The 21,175-nt window shown below is 36.7% G+C and overlaps 2 protein-coding genes across 2 annotated transcripts in view; one reads left to right on the plus strand and one right to left on the minus strand.

The window, feature by feature from the left end:
* Positions 1-6,876: 6,876 nt before the first annotated feature.
* myl13 (myosin, light chain 13) lies at positions 6,877-12,414 on the plus strand. The gene is made up of 7 exons (XM_051917010.1): positions 6,877-7,049; positions 8,631-8,658; positions 9,672-9,821; positions 10,157-10,330; positions 11,502-11,579; positions 11,964-11,996; positions 12,161-12,414. Exons 1-6 carry the CDS (start codon positions 6,948-6,950, stop codon positions 11,990-11,992), a joined length of 561 nt encoding a protein of 186 aa, XP_051772970.1. The 5' UTR covers positions 6,877-6,947; the 3' UTR covers positions 11,993-11,996; positions 12,161-12,414.
* Positions 12,415-16,705: 4,291 nt separating this feature from the next.
* LOC127524925 (corticotropin-releasing factor receptor 2) overlaps positions 16,706-21,175 on the minus strand; it is a 54,712-nt gene continuing 50,242 nt past the window's right edge. Inside the window, exon 12 of the mRNA XM_051916983.1 lies at positions 16,706-20,040. Coding sequence (XP_051772943.1) covers positions 19,900-20,040 — 141 coding nt within the window. The 3' untranslated portion in view covers positions 16,706-19,899. The remainder of the gene's footprint in view (positions 20,041-21,175) is intronic.

Consider the following 21,175-nt stretch of genomic DNA (forward strand, 5'->3'; position numbering starts at 1 on the left):
ACACCAGCCCCCACCATCCTGAGCAGAGAGGAGCCTAAATCAGCAGCTGAAACAAAATCATCCCAGCATGGATGGGATATCTGTTGGAACATTACACAAAGAAAAATGCTGACTGGTATCTAACTTGTTACACACAATGACATCTGTCCAACACGTGCTGCCCACACACACGCACACAGGTTTGTTTTTGTGAATTGTGGGGACACTACCCCTACTCCTAAACCTACCCATCACAGGTGGGTATTTTCTCACAAAAATGCATTCTGTATGATTTATAAGCCTTTTGAAAAATGGGGACATGAGGTAATGTCCTCATAAGTCACCCTCTCCTTGTAATACCTATGTCATACCCATGTCATTATACAAATTTGTGTCCTTATATGTCGCAAAAACACGCTCACGCACAGCTAGTCAATCAAACGCGCTGTCTAGAGCAGTTTGTCCATTTAGGGCTACTTTAGAAACATGGCGGCGCAAAATGGCGACTTAACATGTATGAGATAGAAATGCCTCATTCTAGGTAATAAAAACATAACGGTTCATTATGTAAGGTCTTTATACACCACTGAAAACATAGTTATGTATATTATATTGCATTTTTGTCAATAGATCCTCCTAAAATTTACACATTGCACCTTTAAAAGTACATATTAGTACATTACGTTAGTACATTTTCACTTTTGTACCTTAGGGTACTGCCCCAGTAACATATATATATATATATATATATATATATATATATATATAACAAAGTCCCTTCACTTTAAGCTTTCATTTCATGAGGAGTGACTTTTAGCTAAGAAAAGAGCAGGAGAAATGCAAATGTCTCAGGTCTGGAAGAAGCTCTGAGAAGAGTGACTGTTTCATCTCACACAATAAGATGCAACATGCAGAAGTGAAAACACCTACTGCAGCCAAAGCATAAGAAACACATTTAGTCTTTACCAAGGCTCATATTAACAAAATATAGACTTCTGGTAATCCATATTCCCATGAGACCAAATCAATAAGTTTGGATCTAACAGCATCCAATATATGGCATTGCAAGAGGAGGAGTACAGTAAGAAGTGTCTGGATCCCACAGTGAAGTTTGATGGTAGTGAAGTTATAGGGATATAGGGATGATTGAGTGCTGAAGGAGTGGGGGAGTTGTGATTCACACATAATTGTGTGATTTACATACTCTTGGGTGACACTTTATTTCAGTGATCCACTTTAGACATTCTACTAACTACAAGTAGCTGTGCAACTACATTGTCAACTAGCAGTCATTAAAGTATTAGTAGACTGTCTGCTTAATATCTGCTAACACTTTATTTCGATGCTCCCAAACAATCTACTGACTATAAGTGACTTTGCAACTACTTGTCAACTTATTCTACTAACCCAAACAGATTTTGTATAGACAGGTTGAGCAATCTTCTAGGGTTTTTATGTTGTTTTAGAAGCTATATGGAGAGATATATCCAGCTAGGCAGCTTTCAGAACAGCTTTAAATCTGTTTTACTCCATTTGTGTCACAATATGCTACATTTTAAAATGTTTTTAAATGCATTTTTAAAACGTCTTGCGTCTTGAATCTTGAATCTTGCATCACATTCCAATGTTATGCACACCTATAGTAGCACTGTGAGATTGTCATTATTTATTTTTTTCTTTATTTGATTCTCTGTTTTGCTTTTGTATATGTATCTGAATGTTTTATTCATCTGAAAATTATTTCATTATGACAAAGGTTCACCAACAAACCAAAACATGCTGCTTATTTATTATTTTTTTTTTTTCAGTTTAAACTCCACATTGGTATGTATAACTAGTGCAATTACAAACAAAGTTTATATTGACATATCACAATGAAACCTCACATCAAATCCACTGTAGAGCTTTCACTTTTTTCACTATTGCACTAATCACTGGGTTATTACGATTCTGACCCCACTTTTATCCTTTTGAGAGGGGTATAGATCATTTGAAATAGGAAGAATCATTTGAACCCTGTATAAATGTGTGGGTTAAGATGAGAAGAAATTATATCAAGCTTGAAAATCATTAGTTTGAACAACTGGAAGCTTTAAATAAACCTCTTCATGTTGTTTTTATAATTATATGACTATACATAATGATCCCTCTTTATTTATTGGGGGTTAGAGTCATAAAGAATGCTTTAACCTCCACTGCAGATTAAAATGAAGAATAGAAATGAATGTAATTTTCCTCTTTGGGGAGTCTAATTGCTTCTGAGTTGCCCTCTGCATGCTGCTTTTACACAACAGTCTTTGTAAATTGTTTGCTGAGCCCCGGCAGCTGCTTTTAGACATGAAGGTCACTTCAGAGGGGGTCAAATGACAATTGTCATTGTAATTTAGCTGTGCTCCTCCCAGAGTTCATACCAAGTGAACAACAGGTTGTTGCTAAAATAACGTCCTAAACAGATCTTGCATGGTTTACAGGCCTGTCTTCTGTGGTCTCATGGCTGGCATGTTTCAAATGCATTCAGCACCGATCACCTGATATAGTCTTTACACAGCCTGTGTTGTTATGCAAAGCTGGAGCCATTTATACCCATGTCCAGTGCACAGTTCTTTCCATCTGTGGCAGGTTGGCTGTGAAGTGAACTTCATATTAAGTTCACAGAGGAGTCATAAATAATGGAAAGTGGCTATATTGTTTAATTTAATTGGAGGTTCATAGGCATTTAAAGCCAGGAAACTGCACCTAACAGGTCCAGGGTCCGTTAAAGAATTAGTTCACTTCAGAATTAAAACGTCCTGATAATTTACTCACCCCCATGTCATCCGAGATGTTTAGGTCTTTCTTTCTTCAGTCAAAAAGAAATTAAGGTTTTTGAGGAAAACATTCCAGGATTTTTCTCCATATAGTGGACTTCACTGGGGTTGTACGGGTTGAAGGTCCAAATGTCAGTTTCAGTGCAGCTTCAAAGGGCTTTACACGATCCCAGATGGGTCTTATCTAGCGAAACGATCGGCCATTTTCTAAAAAAATAAAAATATACTTTTTATCCACAAATGCTCGTCTTGCACTGCTCTGTGATGTGCCAGGCATGACGTAATCACGTTGGAAAGGTCACGCATGACGTAGGCAGAAGTACAGATCCAGTGTCTACAAAGCCAAAGTGCAAAGAATAAGTCAAACACTCTTTACAAAAAAAAAAAAAAAAGGTAAAACAAGGATGTCAGATGATTTTGAAGTTGGAGAAGAAAATGAGCGCCTACTGCGGTACTTCCGCCTACGTCACCTTTGTGACCTTTCCAACGTGATTACGTAATGCATGGCGGATCGCAGAGCAGTGCAAGACGAGCATTTGTAGTTAAAAATTATTTTATTTTTTAAACTTTTTTTAGAAAATGACCGATCATTTCTCTAGATAAGACCCTTATTCCTCGTCTGGGATCGTGTAGAGCCCTTTGAAGTTGCACTAAAAATGCAGTTACCTTAATTTAACTTAATTTCTTTTCGACTGAAGAAAGAAAGACATGAACATCTTGGATGACATTGGGGTGAGTAAGTTATTAGGAAATTTTAATACTAAAGTAAACTAATCCTTTAACATTTTTTTCCTTCAAATTTCTAAAAGTAATATTTATATGTTATTCCAACATTTTTAAAATTCCACAAGCATTATTCTTACATTATGTGCAGAGCATTGTTGCCACTTTAAAGATGCATTTATTGAAGATTGTGGCATCATTTTATCATTCCTAACCCTAACCTCTCTACTATCAATATAAATTAAAGTGGTGAAAAGGTTAGTTACAGTAGTTAGTTAGTTAGTTAGTTAGTTGATTATCAGCTATCAAGCAGAGCAAATGGCTTTGTTACAAACTGAAACACTTCAGACGACAGGTTTGTGGAAACAAACAAATCACTTTAACAGCTGATCATGTTTGTCAATCTATCATCAAACCTTGAGTTGAATCAGCTGTGACTCCACACATTTGCAACACTTGAAAACTCTTGGTGGTCCTTGGGGGTGATGAACGGACAACTCCAGTATTTTGTACCAGGACTTGATGTCCGTGAAGTTGCATGAACATCAAATGGAGGCTTTTGCTCAGAAAAATACACCTTCATTTCAGAAGAGACCTCAACAACATCTCATACTCTGTTCAGATTGTTGTCATTTGTCACATTTGGCTCCTCATGGTTTCAGAAGACATCTCAACCACTTTACAAACTGTGCAATATGAAGTCATACATTTCCTTATACCATACAATATATTAATAATGAAATTATTCAAGGATTGTGTCTTTGAGCAAAGAAAGTTCCAGGGATGCTGATCATGTAATATGATGTCTGGTGCATGACTGCTTCCAAGAACAAATGATCAGCCCTGCGCACATAAACTGCATAGAGTTATTCTCGTAAGGGATTTCAACAGTTAAGTGTAACTCACCCTATTTCCTCATCATTTGACTCAATATGACTTAATATAGACTTGAAGTAAAAATGTTCTCAAAAGATTAGCACAAAAACATTATTCAATACTTCATGACTCGTTTTATTTCTGAAATGTAGTTAGTCGTTGTGTAACATCTACGTGTTTCAGAACGTTCAGAAGACATTCAATAGTAACGTTTACATAATGTTTGCAGAATGATACAATAGAATGTTCTCTTAACTTTCACAGAAACAAGGGAATAATAATTAATAGGGAATTTTGGCAAAACATTCTTAGAATGTATTTTTGTTAGCTGAGATGAGACATATAAGGGTTCAGTTCCTATACTTGAATCCTGAGGTTTGAAGGAGAAGCCTGTTGGAGCAGTTACTGTATGTGGGCGGAGCTCTGACATATGACACAGCTGAAGATCCTTCCTGCTCCTCTTCCTCTCTCGCCTCTCCCAGTGATTCCTGTCTCTCCTCCAAGAAAGAAAGAAAGAAAGAAAGAAAGAAAGAAAGAAAGAAAGAAAGAAAGAAAGAAAAGAAAAGAAAGAAAGAAATTCTTTTCTCCTAAAGATTTTTAGGAGAAACATCAGAGACAGTGCTGATACTTAAAGGATTCTGATTTCTTAGAGAATCTGAAATCACCACTTTCCAATTAGGAAAATAAACCTCCTAAGAATATATATATATATATATATATATATATATATATATATATATATATATATTCTTCTTCTGGGAAAACTAGCAAAAAATACACATCGTCTATGAATGAGCACAGCAGTTTGCATTACCAATCTCCAGAAGGGTTCATTGAAAAATCAAAAGAAATAAGAAGTTATGGTTTTGAATAAGGACATTAAAGCCTTGTTTTAGGACTGTTAATAATATTACTACAATAAATGTTTAATTTCATTACTGTTGTGCAAAAAGTACTTGTGTACAAAATGCCTGAAGAAGCTCTTTAATCAAAATAACACTAATTGAACAGAATTGAGAATTCTGTGGTAATGAGAATGCAAAAAGTCTCAAAATCATCTTCATTATTTGAATGCAAAATAATATTTTCTTTTTTGATTTGGAGGTTTAATTATTATAATTATATGATTATAATAATAATTATTATTTTTGACAAAGTTTTGACTTTTGTGTGATTTAGTGCTCTGCTCAGTTTGCTATAGAAAGAGGTTTTCTATTACTTTTTTGGTAAGACTTTACAATAAGGTTTCATTAGTTAACATTAGTTAACTAACATGAACTAATAATGAACTGCACTTCTACAGCATTTATTAATCTTAGTTAATGTCAATTTCAACATTTACTAATACATTGTTAAAATCATAAGGTGCATTTGTTAACATTAGTTAATGCACTGTGAACTAAAGATTAATAAATACTGAAACAAATGTATTGCTCATTATTAGTTCATGATAAATAATGTTAACGAATGAGACCTTATAGTAAAGTGTTACCACTTTTTTAATTGGCTGAAACTCCCTCACAGCTTCTGTGTGGATGAACACTGACGAGCAATAACTGACCACTTATCGTGCCATATATTGTTTATTGTTTCATTCAGCCATGAAATGTTTATCTCTTTGCCTCATCTACATTCTTAAAAATAAATATTAGAAACAAAAGGGGTTTTACAGCCTAATTTCCTAGAAGAACTATAGTTCTTTAGAAAATGTATTGGTGCTTGAAAACTTGAAAACTTTTTAATCCCTTTAAGTTCCTTACACTATGGGAAAAATATAGTTTTTGAGAAAAAGATGGTTCTTTACTGAGCCTAAGACATAAGAAACAAACACCATGATGTGGAACTTCACAAGCATCTTAGTGATTGGGCTTTTAAATGTAAATGTGTCTGATTGCACTGGATAATTTAGAATAACATCCCAGTTTATCCCTGAACAGTTGAAAAACTGCATTCAGAGGAGATATGACATGCATTATAAAGAATCCAAGCCCAACTTAATATTCAGCAATAATGTTGATTTGACAGCACTGACACCATCGGATGAGAGGAAAACTTGAACTGAAGTGAGCTGAATAATGACACTATTGTCTTCTGTAGAGCTCATTAAACTGAATTCAATCAAAACTTAAACTTAATTGAGCTAAATAATGCAATTTGCATCAATAATTCTGTTACATTCCTTCTTATTACTGTGAAGCTGCTTTAAAACAACATATCATGTGTCTCTCACTGTGGCTCCTCTTTGTTTTAAAGTGTGAAGATGACCAAAATCCATAACCCTGAATTTCTCTGTATATTACCAAACCCTGGTGTCTCAATGGCCCTGTACAGATGGACGAGAGAATCTATTGTGAGAGAACAATGTGTCTCAAATAGAAGCCTTAGCACTTGTCCTTTTACGGCCTTCCTCTTGGTTTCTGGCACCTTCTTGGGACAAAAGGGGGCCGGACTTACCTGCTAGTCTGAGGATAAAGTGTCGTCTCGCAGCATGGAGTCCTGTACCCAGAGTGTGTCTGACCCTGTGCCGTCTCTGTCCCTCTGTGTTGCATCGTAACCACCAGCATGGCCCCCAAGAAGAAGGAAGAGCCCAAACCAGTAGCTGCACCCAAACCCCCAGAGCCCGAGCCCCCCAAGGAGCCGGAGTTTAACCCAGCCGAAGTTCAGGTACCAGTCGTTGAGATCCACTGCAAGAGATGGGTTTTTATTGAACGGATTTGTATTTTCATTTCTATCAAACTGAATGTGGTTTCTAGTCTGACTAAGGGCTGTGTTTGTTTGGTTTGCACTGAGCAACAAGTCATATTATTCTTCTGTTACCCTATTATTTATGGTGAAGGATGAAGTGAAAATAATAGCCTAATTATACCATCATTCCTGCTGCCAAAGACTTTAAGGCGCTTTCTCTTGATGCATCATGAGTTTTACTCATTCTAGATTAGGGAGGACTTCCTGAGGACAAATATTGCCTTCTCACAAAGATAACCACTGGTTTCTTTATTGTCCATGCGCTATTTTAAGCAACAGGGTGTAGAGCGTCCAAAAAGACAACCTGCTGTTGAATAATGGCTGTGAATGCCAAATGATATCTCCCACCGTCTGCCGATCAGCTGCGTGTGGCGGTGTGTTGTGTACATATTTGTTTAATCTGCGGAGCTCAGAACTGATTTGAGAAGACATTTGCACTGAACTAAACAATTGTCAGAGTTTGTTTTGTTACCGTTAGAGAACTTCTTTCCCACATCCGAGTGTTTTAGAAACTCGCACAAGATATATAAATACACTAGACTCAAACAGATCATCAGCATATCACTTTCTGTGCAGGTCAAGTAATATTTAGCTTTTGCTAGTGAAATGGTGGAAAGTTGAGAGTATGGCAACAAAAGAGATTTTAGTGGTCAACATTGCCACCACATTTCCATAGTCTGAAAATTTGGGGTTAAGAGAAGCCATAATATATGCTCCAAACCATTGAGGTTTGGGCCACACAATGTGATTTTGATTATGTTACCCCAGAATGGACCACCCAAACTCTGAAGCAATTTCCAATCCATCTACAGCTTTTGTTGAGAACATAAAGCAAGCATGTCAATCGACTAGAACACTAGAAGCTCTGATTCCTGAGAACAATCATTTACTGCACCTCTATAATTTCCTGCATCCAGTGGCTTTGTTTTCGTTGTTGGTTGTGCCTCAATGGGTAATATGCTTTCATGCAATTTATAAATCAGATACAATGGCACTTAATGGCAGTGAAGCATCAATAATAGTTTCGAGATGTAAATCTGTTCAATTATCTTTGGCAGGACAAAATGCAAAGTTACAACTCTCATGCGTTTGTATTTGTAGTTGCATTGTTAGGTGGTAATATCCTATCCTAACGGTTCCCTCGGTAGGGCTCATCTTTTGGCATTTTTCCATTTACTAAGGCCATAAAAAGCATCTTGTCTCTTCAATCACTGTCTAACCATGTCGTGTAACAGTTTGTGCTGAGATGACAAAAGGGGTATCGGGTGAACACACACGCCCAAGGTTGCCCATAAATTCTTTTGGACAATGAGTCACAGGACAAACGGGGTTGAGCTTGAGTAACCAGAGACATCTGACAGCTGTGATAAAGGACAAATACCACCCAAGCATTAATAATCACATCTACCGCATCTAATCCAATTATAACCTTGTGTGTTATTTATTAAGCTTCAGAGTTTTGTATGATTATTTAATGTTTGATTTTTGTTTTCTTGGCAGATTGAATTCACTGCTGAGCAGATTGAGGGTAAGGCAGATTTTTGTATGCATTATGTTAGCATGTTAAATGTATTTAATATATCTTGTTTAAGGATGTTGCTGCTTCTGATGTGGATTCAGACAAAAAAAAAAAAAAAAACATTTTCAGAAATTTTATTCTCTCAAAACAAGTAAAGACTTTTGAGTAAATGTATTGCTTTTAAATGATGTTTAAAACAAGACAAAATACTGAATAATGAAATCATGTCTTGACATAATCAAAGTAAATGTCCTGAACTAAATATTTATTTTATACAAAATATACACTCTAAAAAAATCTCAGTTAAAAACAACCCAAATTAGGTTGAAAATGGACAGAGCGATTGGGTTGTTTTAACCCAGTGGTTGGGTTAAATGTTTGCCCAACCTGCTGGGTAGTTTTATTTAACCCAACTATTGTTTAAAAATGACAGTATTGCTTGCTGAAAATGAACCCAAAGTTTGTTGGAAATTAACATTTATTAATATGTTTAATTTAATAAGATTAATAATTAAACAATAAACTTTTGTTAAATTGCTTATTAATAAATGTAAATGTTGATTATTATTGTTGCCTCTAGTAATTATGTATCTGATTTTTAATTTCCAACATATTTTGGGTTCATTTTAAGTCAGCCGTATAATAATTTTTAAACAATAGTTGGGTTAAATAAAACTGCCCATCACGTTGGGCAGATATTTAACCCAATCGCTGGGTTTGTCCATTTTCAACCCAACTTTGGTTGTCATTTTTTTAGAGTGTATATTTTATCAAATAATTTGGCCTGTAAAATTGCAATAAAATCAAAGCCATATGTCTAACCAATTTGTGTTCCAAATTTGAAGTTGATATCCTAAAAATTGAGTTTTAAAGTACCGTTTCCATGCTATAGCAATGTCCGATTTCAACACGATTTTGGCAGGAGGAAGCTGCTGCTCCTCACTCCACATGAGCAGCATGGAGGGTTTAGGTCTGTTGGAGCCTGAGAAACTGATGATGTCCCATTGTCTTTTTCTCTGCAGATTTTAAGGATGCGTTCCAGCTGTTTGACAGGACGCCAACCAACGAGATGAAAATCACCTTCGCTCAGTGTGGTGACCTGATCAGGGCCTTGGGTCAGAACCCCACCAACGCTGAAGTTCTGCACGTCTTAGGCAAACCCAAAGCTGAAGGTGAGACCCTGACCCCTCACAGACTTCCAACATCCAAACCTGGGGTGTCCAAACTCGGTCCTGGAGGGCCACTGTCCTGCAGAGTTTAGCTCCAACTTGCCTCAACACACCTGCCTGGAAGTTTCTAGTATGCCTAGTAAGACCTTGATTCAGGTGTGTTTCATTGGGGTTGGAGCTAAACTTTGCAGGACAGTGGCCCTCCAGGAGCAGGATTGGACACCCTAAAGGTTATAAATGATGAGAACATAAGCTTGACTGTCCACTCTCAAACCCTAAGAGTTAAACTGTTGAGCCCGGTCATGCCACAGACACATATCTTGCGGTTTTGTTGGCAGATATGCAAGTGAAGATGCTGGACTTTGACCAGTTCCTGCCCATGCATCAACACATCTGCAAGGCCAAAGACCGTGGCACCTTTGAGGACTTCGTTGAGGGCCTGAGAGTGTTTGACAAAGAGGGGAATGGAACAGTGATGGGTGCTGAGCTCAGACACGTCCTCGCTACTCTGGGTAAGCTTCAACATTCATAATAACAATATAATAATAAATTGCACCTGTTGATGATATTTAATTGTCTTCTGTATAAGCAAATTCCTGTAGTAGCTGCAAAGTACTTCTCAGCTAACAGGGAACGTTCTCTGAACTTTAGCTAACTAACATGAACAGACATTCTTCCAGTAATGTTAATAGAACGTTCGTTAGTTATCCAGTCTTTAATAACATTCTCAAAACGTTACCACAAATATTTATACATTGTTCATAGAACGTTTTTTTCTGAAACGTTTTAGTTTAACATTTTTCTAACATTTTTTAAATGTAACTACTCTGTAAAAAATTTTTTTTTATGATTTGTTATTACATTTTTTTTCTTTTGTCAAGTCAACTTCAATAATTAATGTGGATCAGATAACATAATATTTTGAGTTTATGTTGATCCATTCGCCTTCATTGTATGAACTCAAATTTTTAATATCCATTAACTCAAAATTTTCAGGCAACCAGGAAATTTACTTTAAGTTAAACCAACAATTCTTTTTTACAGTGTACTTGTTTGAGAACATTCAGAGAACATTCAAACATTCCTATAATGTTTGAAGAAAGATAAAATGGAATGTTCCCCTAACGTTCACATAACCAAGAAATAACATTTTTAAAACATTTTAAAAAACTGGAAGCTCTGAATGCTCAGAGAACAGAAATAACATTTTCATAACTTAATGATAATGTTAGTAAAACATTCTAACATCATAGTTTTGTTAGCTGTTTTTTTTTTTAGACTTTACATTGGGTTCTCTCACTTTTATTCAACAAAATATTATTTATTTGTCATTAATACAACGTCAATTTACTTGAGAAGCAAACTGAGCAAGATATTAAGAGTTGTTTTCATTGAATCAAATGACAATTACAAAACAAATTTAATTCCTCAAAACCATTCCTAATATATTGATTTCTGAGAGAAAATTGTTTCTACACCATATTCAACACATTTAATAATAAGAAAGAAAAAATAACACAGATCTCAACTCTAGGAATTCATTAGCATCAGACTAGAAACTCCAAAGACAAGATGATAAATTGACACTTTATGGACACAATATGGGCACAAGAATCAATCGTCAGATGATAATTTAGTAGTAGATTACAATAGTGAGAATGTGTGTTTGTTTGTTCTCGTTAGGTGAAAAGATGAAGGAAGATGAGGTCGAGCAGCTGATGGCTGGGCAGGAGGATGCAAACGGCTGTATAAACTATGAAGGTGAGCTTCTACACACTTTTACAACTCCATCATCTGCTGTTCAGCTCTTTCATTCAGTGTCAGCATGTCCACCAATACATCAACATCTGTTATCAACAGACTGATAAAATCACAGTTTATATCTGTGTATACTATAAGTGATAATGAGAACAAAAAATATTTCTATTTCTGATCAGAATATGATTGTTCTCTTCTCCTCTAGATGGCAATGTTGACCCATCTAGTACAATATTTTCTGTGGAAACACACAAGAACTTTGGAAACTTTACCCACATGACTTTGTCTAAAACAAAAAATAAAAACAGCAACACTGCGCTCATAATAGTATAGAGTAAACATGCATTAGCACAGAATATTAATTTATGTTTTTCTTTCCTCCCACAGCTTTTGTAAAGCATATCATGGCCGGCTGAACAGGTATGAGAAATCACCCCATTTAAACTTTGTTATGAATGCATTTTTGTTATATTTTAGTGTTTTTTATTCATCACTAAGTGTTTAAAACAAATCATTTCACTCTGTAAAGCACCTGCATGTGCACTGAGTATAAATGTTGATTTTTTTTTCTTCCTATTTTTCAGATGATCAGCAAAACATCAATTAAGGATACAAAATAATGCCAATGTTATTTCATCGTTGTTCTTTTGTAAATGAAAACCCGTGCAGGTGTTTTCTGCTGTGGGTCCACTGTCCTCACTGTCTCCAGCTGTCTCTCAAATGTTCCTTTTTGTATGGCTTCAGTCTGTTGAGCCAAAATGACTCAATCATGCATCACACCTGTTCTTTTTGTGAATACAATCAAGTTTATTAAATGTCACGCTTGGTTTAAACAGCCTCCCCCTCTCTCTCTCTGAATCCTTTTCATTTCACTATTCCTAGAAAACATGATCGTTTGTATTGGAATGTCTGCATTTAGAGCTGTGATGAGGAAGAGTTAATGAAACGAGTTGTTTTGATATGTTTCATTACGATCAGCTCTGAGGCGGCACATGTCTGTTCATTAGATTGTAAACTAGAAGATAAGATTTGGTTGTATTGAGACAATAAATTGTCTACAACTTTGCTTATCAAAACCACTCCTTTCCTGGTAGAAAAAAAAGAACCTGATTTTCAAAAGTCAATGAATTAGCGACAGCTGAATGTAACATTTTTGACAAGACAAACATGTCAGGTTCTGAGTAACATGTGATTTATTTAAGCCACGAAATAAACTTCATTCTGTAAAATAAGTATAATAAACTACACAAAAAGCATTTCAAATGTCTCCAGCATGTTTTATAATTACCAAAAAAATCAAACATAGTTCACTCCATACGCACATTATCATGTTCGTAAAAACTTTGGCTGGCTGTCGGTCGGAATATTAGAACTAAAAACATGGGCATCATTAACATCTCTGAATACTAAATTATTACTTTACAACCCAAAAATGAAATTTCTGTCATTAATTACTCACCCTCATGTCGTTCCACACCCGTAAGACTTTTGTTCATTTTCAGAACACAAATTGAGATATTTTTGATGAAATCCGAAAGGTATATGATTCATCCATAGACAGAAATATAATCAACACTTTCAAGGTCCAGAAAGGTACTAAAGACATCATTAAAACAGTTTTCCCATAGTGCATCCTGGTGTCATGTGTTCCCCAGGTAAGCGACGCACACGCACCCGGCCATCCACGTGATGTAAAAGAAAACGTGATTCATCAGATTGGGCCACCTTCTTCCATTGCTCTGTGGTCCAGTTCTGATGCTCACGTGTCCACTGTTGGTGGTGGACAGGGGTCAGCATGGGCACCCTGACTGGTCTGCAGCTATGCAGCCCCATACACAATAAACTGTGATGCACTGTGTATTCTGACACCTTTCTATCAGAACCAGCATTAACTTCTTGAGCAATCTGAGCTACAGTAGCTCGTCTGTTGGATCGGACCACACGGGTCAGCCTTCGCTCCCCACGTGCATCAGTGAGCCTTGGCCGCCCATGACCCTGTCGCCGGTTCACCACTGTTCCTTCCTTGGACCACTTTTGATAGATACTTTTGATAGTGTTATTCACTTCACCTGTCAGTGCTCATAATGTTATGCCTGATCGGTGTATATATATATATATATATATATATATATATATATGAGAGAGAGACTGTATTCTCCAAATAAGGCACTAGATGGCAGACATGCATCATACACAAACTAGAAAATCAAAGAGGTAGGCCAATTTAAGGAGCCGATTTTGCAAAAGAAAAAAAAAAAGCACATTGTATAACGAGACAGCAGCATAAACAGAATCGTTCTGTAGTATTCAGAACCTCAAACTGTCAAAATGTCAAATATTCTGCTTGCTGAAACATGATTTTCCCAGCATCAAGCAATCATGTCGGGCAGCCCCAAATAAATTTCCCCATAGTCATGTATCATTACACTTTTAAAAATCAAGCTCAAGTGAAACAAGATCACATAATAATACTATAGCCTGCTGGAAAAAGTTAGCTCAGTCTCGACAGAAACAAAAAAAAAAAAAAAGTGAGATGTCTATGCATTAGTGAGTTGTGCACATGGAGGCAGTGTTGCACTGATCACAGAAAAGTGTGACATCCTGCAGTTTCACAGCCCAGTTTCCATTATGTCAGATTTAGGTGAGTCTGTGATCAAGAGAGGGCATTGGCATTTTCACTCAAAGTCAGCACACCAGGGTTCAAAGCACATGGACGTGTCTTTAAGTTGATGGCCAGTTTAATATGGTGGAAACATGCTATTAAATGAACAGAGACTTGACAATGAGGATCAAAACATGTAGTAATGCCTTTGGACTTTGTTTCTAAGGAGAATAGTGTATACGGAAAGCATCACAGATTTATGCCACAGTTTTAAATTCTCTGCTTTAATAGATATAACATCACGCTAGAGAAAATGCAGTCTGCCTTTTAGCCCTTGTTGCCAGAGGACTCAAAGGATTACAGTGAATAAACCTTCTCTTGTGTGTTTGTCAGATGAAGATGTGCATCATATGCATGAAAAAACGCATAAATACTGTAAACAATAGAACGTGGAGAATATCAAATGTGACATTTCTTGTTTAGAGGTGTCATGTCAGATGTATAACAAAACCGTTGATTGGACAATGGATAATTCGACCTGACATTGCACTGTCAGTGCTGCAGTCACAACAAATTGAGAGATTACCCGTCTGCTTGTCGGGGTGTAAAAATGAAATACAAGTGAGTAAACAATAACAAATGACATGTTAAGAGCTTCTGTGTGATGTAACCATAACAATATCATGTTCTTTTAACGTCTAGACTGACAATATGTTTTCAAGTCTAAGTCTGTCATATTAACAAAATTGTACCCAGATGTTACTGATGTCATTAAGCTGATGTTCTGCTGTCTCTGTTGTCTGGGTCTGGAATGAAACACTCAGGGATAATCCACCAGTTTTTAATCCATGCCAGTTAGGCTTTTGTGGTATGTTTGGGTCACTGAGGATGAGTCATTCTCCCGAGTCCCAGGTAATGCAGAGGACTTCTAGTACTAAAATAGGTTTTTCATATCATGACCCCTTGAAAGAAAGAAAGAAAGAAAGAAAGAAAACAGTCCTCTGTAATAATGCATGTAGTTATCACAAGCCATTAAACACATCAAATATCTTGTTAACTGTGAGGGAAAGGCACTGCTTGAGATGTTTAAAGAACAAATTTATGCTCTATTTGCTGTCTGGCCAAGAAAAACTCAGAGAAATCAGCGTATGAATTATATAACTTGACACTCGCCCTCCGGCTATCCCGAGATTCGTCAGCGCCGAGCATCTGGATGTGATTTTCTTATTTGTTTTATTTAACATAATTTTGCAAACCAGCCTTAATATCCCTGTTGATTTGGAGCCATTTACATTAATGTCAAGAGGTGTGTAATGCTTTGTAAATTGTGTAAAACAAATTGTAAAAGTGTTTTTAAGATGTGAGATTGGGGAAATGGGATTTGGTGCCTAAACTGAGCCGATTCTCTGCTGTGTCTAATGTAGCATGTGATGTTTGAATGGTGTGATTCAGCGAGTCGTATGTTTCACCCTCATATTCTGACTTTTATATATTTATGGTCCCAAAGACTGCAATATGATATGTGTAAAAATAAAAATAGCAAAAGTAATAATACATTTTCTTTTCAAATTATATGTTCCTCTGACTCAATCAAAACCAAGTATGCAAACCAAGATTTAATGCTCTGGACGCAATGTAGAAATATAGAGACTGTTTTCCAGAGTAAAGAGTATGAAGTTGTTTCTGTCTGCGGAAAATTATAAAAATTTCAAGATTATTTGCATGTATACAGTTCTTATAAATGGGATCTCTAAAACCCATAACAGTTTTGTGGAGGTCATTTGAAGACATTTTGCTTATAATAATCAGTTCTCACAACTTTTTCAACCTGTTATGTTATTGTAAAAGTATATTTGGGTTATAAAGGGTCTCTTAAAGGATTAGTTCACTTTAAAATAAAAATTAGCCCAAGCTTTACTCACCCTCAAGCCATCCTAGGTGTATATGACTTTCTTCTTTCAGATGAACACAATCTGAGAGATATTAATAAATATCCTGACGCATCCGAGCTTTATAATGGCAGTGAACGGGATCAATGAGTATGAGCTGAAGAAAGTGCTTCCAGACCGCATGCCGTATTCAACTCACAAAGAAAGTGTAAAACTCTCGCATTTCAAAAAGCTTAAACTATGACCTACGCCTTCCCTATTCAACTTACGGAAAAAGTGTAACTGACGCGATGTCAGTTATGCTTTCTTCCTAAGCTGAATATGAAAGGCGATATTTTACTTCATAACTTGTTAAATATGGATATTTTTTACACAAATGCATCGCTTCGCTTCAGAAGGCCTTTATTAACCCCCGTGTGGAGTACGTTTATGATGGATGGATGTGGATGGAGACACTTTCTTCAGTCGATCCCGTTCACTGCCATTATAAAGCTCGGATGCATCAGGATATTTATTAATATAACTCTGATTATGTTCATCAGAAAGAAGAAAGTCATATACACCTAGGATGGCTTGAGGGTGAGTAAATTTAGGGGTAATTTTCATTTTAAAGTGAACTAATCCTTTAAATCAGGACATCAGTGTGATGTAAAGAGGAACTACTGACTACATGAATGTAGAGAGGCTGTTTCTGAGTGTTCACAATGTTTTATATTCAAACAGAGCTGTAACACTATGTATATTGTTTACATCTCCACAATTTTAAGGCTTTTGGTCTTTTTTCATTAAATTACAGAACATAAATTATATGCAAAGTATCATGACAGACAATTAATCACACAAACAAGCAGAAAACCTAGAATAAAAAATCTGAAATACAAAAAGCAAAATGAACATTAAATATTCTTGTCTTTGGCAAAATGCAACATTAATTACGAGCAGAAAAGTTCACCCTCTATTATCTACATAATTCACATAATTCATCTGCCCAACTAGTTGTAAAAGTAAAAGTTTACTCCTTTTTATTCAAAGGTATCAAAATCACGTATCAATGTACAATCTTAAAAATGAATTGTAAATACACTATAATTTAAATCATATTAATAACACATTTCTAAGTTGTTTCAAACAGAGTGTGATTAATCAGTTAATGTGAAAAGCATACTTTCCGCATATAGTATAAAACTATTTACATGTTTGGAGGACACACACACACACACACACACACACACACACACAGTGTAGCCTCAACGCCTCATGTAGACGATATGACGATATGATACAATGGCCATGCATGTCACTATATGATCAAGAAATGTCTCTTTACAGAAGTTTTTCTGTTTTTTTTTTGTATTATATTAGAAGAGACAACAAGGTCTCTTCATTTTAACTGAACAGCAAAACATTCAGTTACTGTGTGTTTTGCAACTTGACAAATATATTTTCAATAACAGATTTGGGTACATAGAAATGTAGATATTTGGTATGTAAATCTAGGTATTTTGGAGATTACAGATTTCTTTGCAAATGGAATTAAACTTTATAAGACTAAAACTATAATGAAATTCAAAATACTTTGAAATAAGGACATTAGTATCTCCTTCTAACAATTCCATAAAAAAAAAAAAAAAAAGGCTGATATTTTAGAAATTGCATGATGAGCTGATGTGTACAAGTTTTGTTTTCTCATGAATGGCCTAGAAGAAGTTTTTTGTTAGTTTTTTAAAGAGTTAGAATGGTGGATAAACTTTATAGAAAACACATTTTTAGGGCTTGACAAATATCCAGATGAAATAACTTTAAAGCTAGCATGCATGGATAGAGAGTTATGAGCAAAAACATTGCTTATTATTATTGCAAATTCTCACAAGATTTCGTACACAGCTTCGTTTTGCCACTGTGCACTGTACAAATATGTCACTTTTCATAATGGTTGACCATTCTGATTTGACGTTATTAGCTGCTGAAATTTGATTGGCTGTTGGTAGCCATGTTTGTTAAATTGTCTGTGTGATATTCAAAGAATATTTTTGTATTTGACACCAAGAAGATGAAAATTAAAATGTACAATTTTCACTTGATTGGTGATATGGCTGCGAATTTACTTTAATTTTTATGCATTTTACGCATTTTTTTTGTTGTTGTAGCGCCCCCTATGGCCAGAATTTGATACAACTTGGCATATGTCCTCAGAATGTTGTGTGTATCCAATTTCATTAAAGGGATAGTTCACCAAAAAATGAAAATTTTGGCATCATTTACTCACCCCTCAGTTGCTCCAAACCTGTATAAATTTCTCTATTAGTTATGTCAAACTGTGTTTGTCTATAATTGTAAGTTCATTAAGATCATACCACATTTTATGAGTAATCAATTAGTATTCAAAAGGTTCACAAACTTATTCTTCTCACTGTATCAGAAACTGCACAAAGTCAACAGTCCTGATATTTATAGATGTGCCGTCCTCATGCTGACTATGGATCGCATCAGTCCAAAGACCAGATCTGACTGTACAGTAGCTCCGAGATCTCAAAGCACTTTTAAAGGGATATTCTTTGCTGAGAATGAGGGCAATGTTGGTTGTAATGAGGTAGGATCCATGCTAGAGATGTTCAGGATGGCCTACCCCAACTACAGTCTAGAGGTGAGGGCCTTTTTGGTCCTTGCAGGCTATTATAGGCGTTTTATTTCCACTTTGACAAAATAGCCCAACCATTGAATGCTCTTTTGGTAGGACATGAAGTTTGGTGGACATTGATTCAAGTGAACTGTTGCATGTCAAATGTGGTGCTTTTGAAAATCCAAAATCTTACTCAAGCCCCTATAGTGTCATATGCTGATTTTTCCTTGCCTGTTGAATTGCATACAGATATATCAGTCATCGGGGGTTAGGTGTCCAGGATGGACAAGAGTGTGCAATTGCTTATGCTTATGTCTCCACACTGTGGAGTGAAACCATGAATATTACAGTTCCTTTGTATTAGAGTTGTTGAAAAAAAAGATAACCTGTCTGGATCAAGGTTTACTGTGGTTACGGAAAGCAATCTTGTGGCTTGCTTTCCGTCCTTGGCAGCCATCCTTGGGGCCACAGAACAATGGCTTGCCAGTTTTATTTTTGTAGTGAGGAACAAATTTTTTTCTGGAAAATAATAAATGTCCTGCTTGCACTCGTCCAGATAATGGCAGTGAAGTCCTTCAAGCTCTAAGAAGAGGTGCAAAAGTATCACAGAATGTCCCTTTGTGATTTTTGCCATATATTTAAACTTTTCTAAATGCACATGATATAGTTTGGTGAAAAACAAATAGAAATGGAACTTATATTACTGAGTATTGGCAGTTGTTTTCCTATTTTGCAGTACAACCATATCTGCTGCTTTTGTGGAGATCTGGAGACTCTGGTACCGAAAGTGATTCTGATGCACAAGTGTTTTGTAATAAATTGATTCGTCTGATCTGTGTGCTATGTGCTGGTCCCTCACTGTTCTCTTCCCTAAAAATAACCTGAAATTATTATTGAGTTCATTACTAACTCATAGTCGGCTACCAATTATAATTTAGATAGATAGATAGATAGATAGATAGATAGATAGATAGATGAAACAGATGCTACAGTGTTCTGGATGTTTGCAAACTAGTAAGTGAAGATACTGTTAAAAACCTGTTAATTCAGGGCAGATTGTCAAAATTACACAGACATATAAATTAAATTCACTGGTTATTGGATGATACACCCATGACCATCAGAAAGGCAAACAATCAATTGGTCTCTCATGCCACTTGCAGTCCATCTGTGTGGCTGAATTACTAATGAGAAAAAGCAATTCTGAGAAGGTCAGACAGCCGTGGTCTGCTTGATGCTGTGAAAGCTGATGCGGGTGGGGGAGGTGGGGATGGACATGGCCCTCGCCACTCTGACTCGCAGTGCGTGATTATCCTGCCATCGATGCCAACGTTTTCTGGCTGCAGAACGTACCTGTGAAGAGGAAACATGCATTAGTTTATGATATTTTAACTTTATCATTTTATTTTTTCTGCACTGATTGTGGAGGAGAAGCTTCTGAATCATTTGTTGATGTGTCCACTATCAGAAAAAACACTGAACAAGAATAGTGTTCATGATTGGACAACGCATACTGCAGAAAACCTTTTTTGTCTAGAAAATATTGAGGCATGTCTCAGGTTTGCCCAAGACCACCTGGATGTTCTACAATACCTCTGGGAAAATTGAGACAAAAGTTTAATTTGTTTGGCAAATAAGTTTCTTTAGACACTTTCTTTAGAGGCAAGATGGGCACTGCACACTGAATCTCTTTAAAGCGGTGAGGCATGGTAGAAGGAACATCATGGTTTAGCTGCTTTTGCTTCCTGAGGGCCTGGACACTGTGCAAGCATTGAAAGAACAATACATTCAAAGGAGATTTTACAGGAGAACTTCAGGAAAGCAGTTCAACTGATGCAACAGACAATGATCCAAAGCACACAAAAAAATCCACTAAAGCCAGCCAACCCCACATTGGACCCAGAGCCCAACATTGCCCCAGAGCTCGAGCCCAAGAGTGAGTCTGACCAGGTGAGTGAGCCTGCAACAACATCCGTCAAGGAGGGCATCATTGTGGAGTATGTTTGCATGCCCCGTCCACACTCCCCCCTGAGGGTGAGCTGTGTCAGGTCCCTATGCAATGGTTTGAGAAAGAGGTTATTGCCCTAAGTCTCCTGCCATTGTTATTCCTGCCCAGCTCCAAGTATCCTGCATCTTCGCTGGCTCACTTAAGTTCTTTGGCTCCTCCTCTGTTTACTCCACTCTGCTGTGCGGATCCACCTCAGGTCTTCTGGTCTCCATCTCTGCCTTGGCAAATGGATCCCCGAACTCCGCATCGCACCACCGAGCCCATCACTCCACCTTGGCCCGTCGACCAGTCTGCTTTAACTTGGTACTGTCGTCCTTAAGGCTCCACTGGGCTCCCACGTCACTCCGCCTTGGTCAGTCGTCACTCTGCCTGCTCCACGGACTTCCAAAGCCTTCAGCTGCGCATCATCGCTCCACCCCTTTTGCTCCGTCGGGTTCTGCCTTCCCTCCGGCTCCACCTTGGTCCTCAATCCCACCGGCT

This window comes from Ctenopharyngodon idella, chromosome 2 (assembly GCF_019924925.1).
Source record: "Ctenopharyngodon idella isolate HZGC_01 chromosome 2, HZGC01, whole genome shotgun sequence".
NCBI lineage: Eukaryota > Metazoa > Chordata > Actinopteri > Cypriniformes > Xenocyprididae > Ctenopharyngodon > Ctenopharyngodon idella.

Excerpts from the sequence above, each read along its gene's own strand:
- myl13 (XM_051917010.1), top strand. The coding sequence starts at position 6,948 with ATGGCCCCCAAGAAGAAGGAAGAGCCCAAACCAGTAGCTGCACCCAAA. Across the intron at positions 8,659-9,671 it reads CACTGCTGAGCAGATTGAGG|ATTTTAAGGATGCGTTCCAG; the intron begins GTAAGGCAGATT and ends TTTTCTCTGCAG. Across the intron at positions 11,580-11,963 it reads CGGCTGTATAAACTATGAAG|CTTTTGTAAAGCATATCATG; the intron begins GTGAGCTTCTAC and ends TTCCTCCCACAG.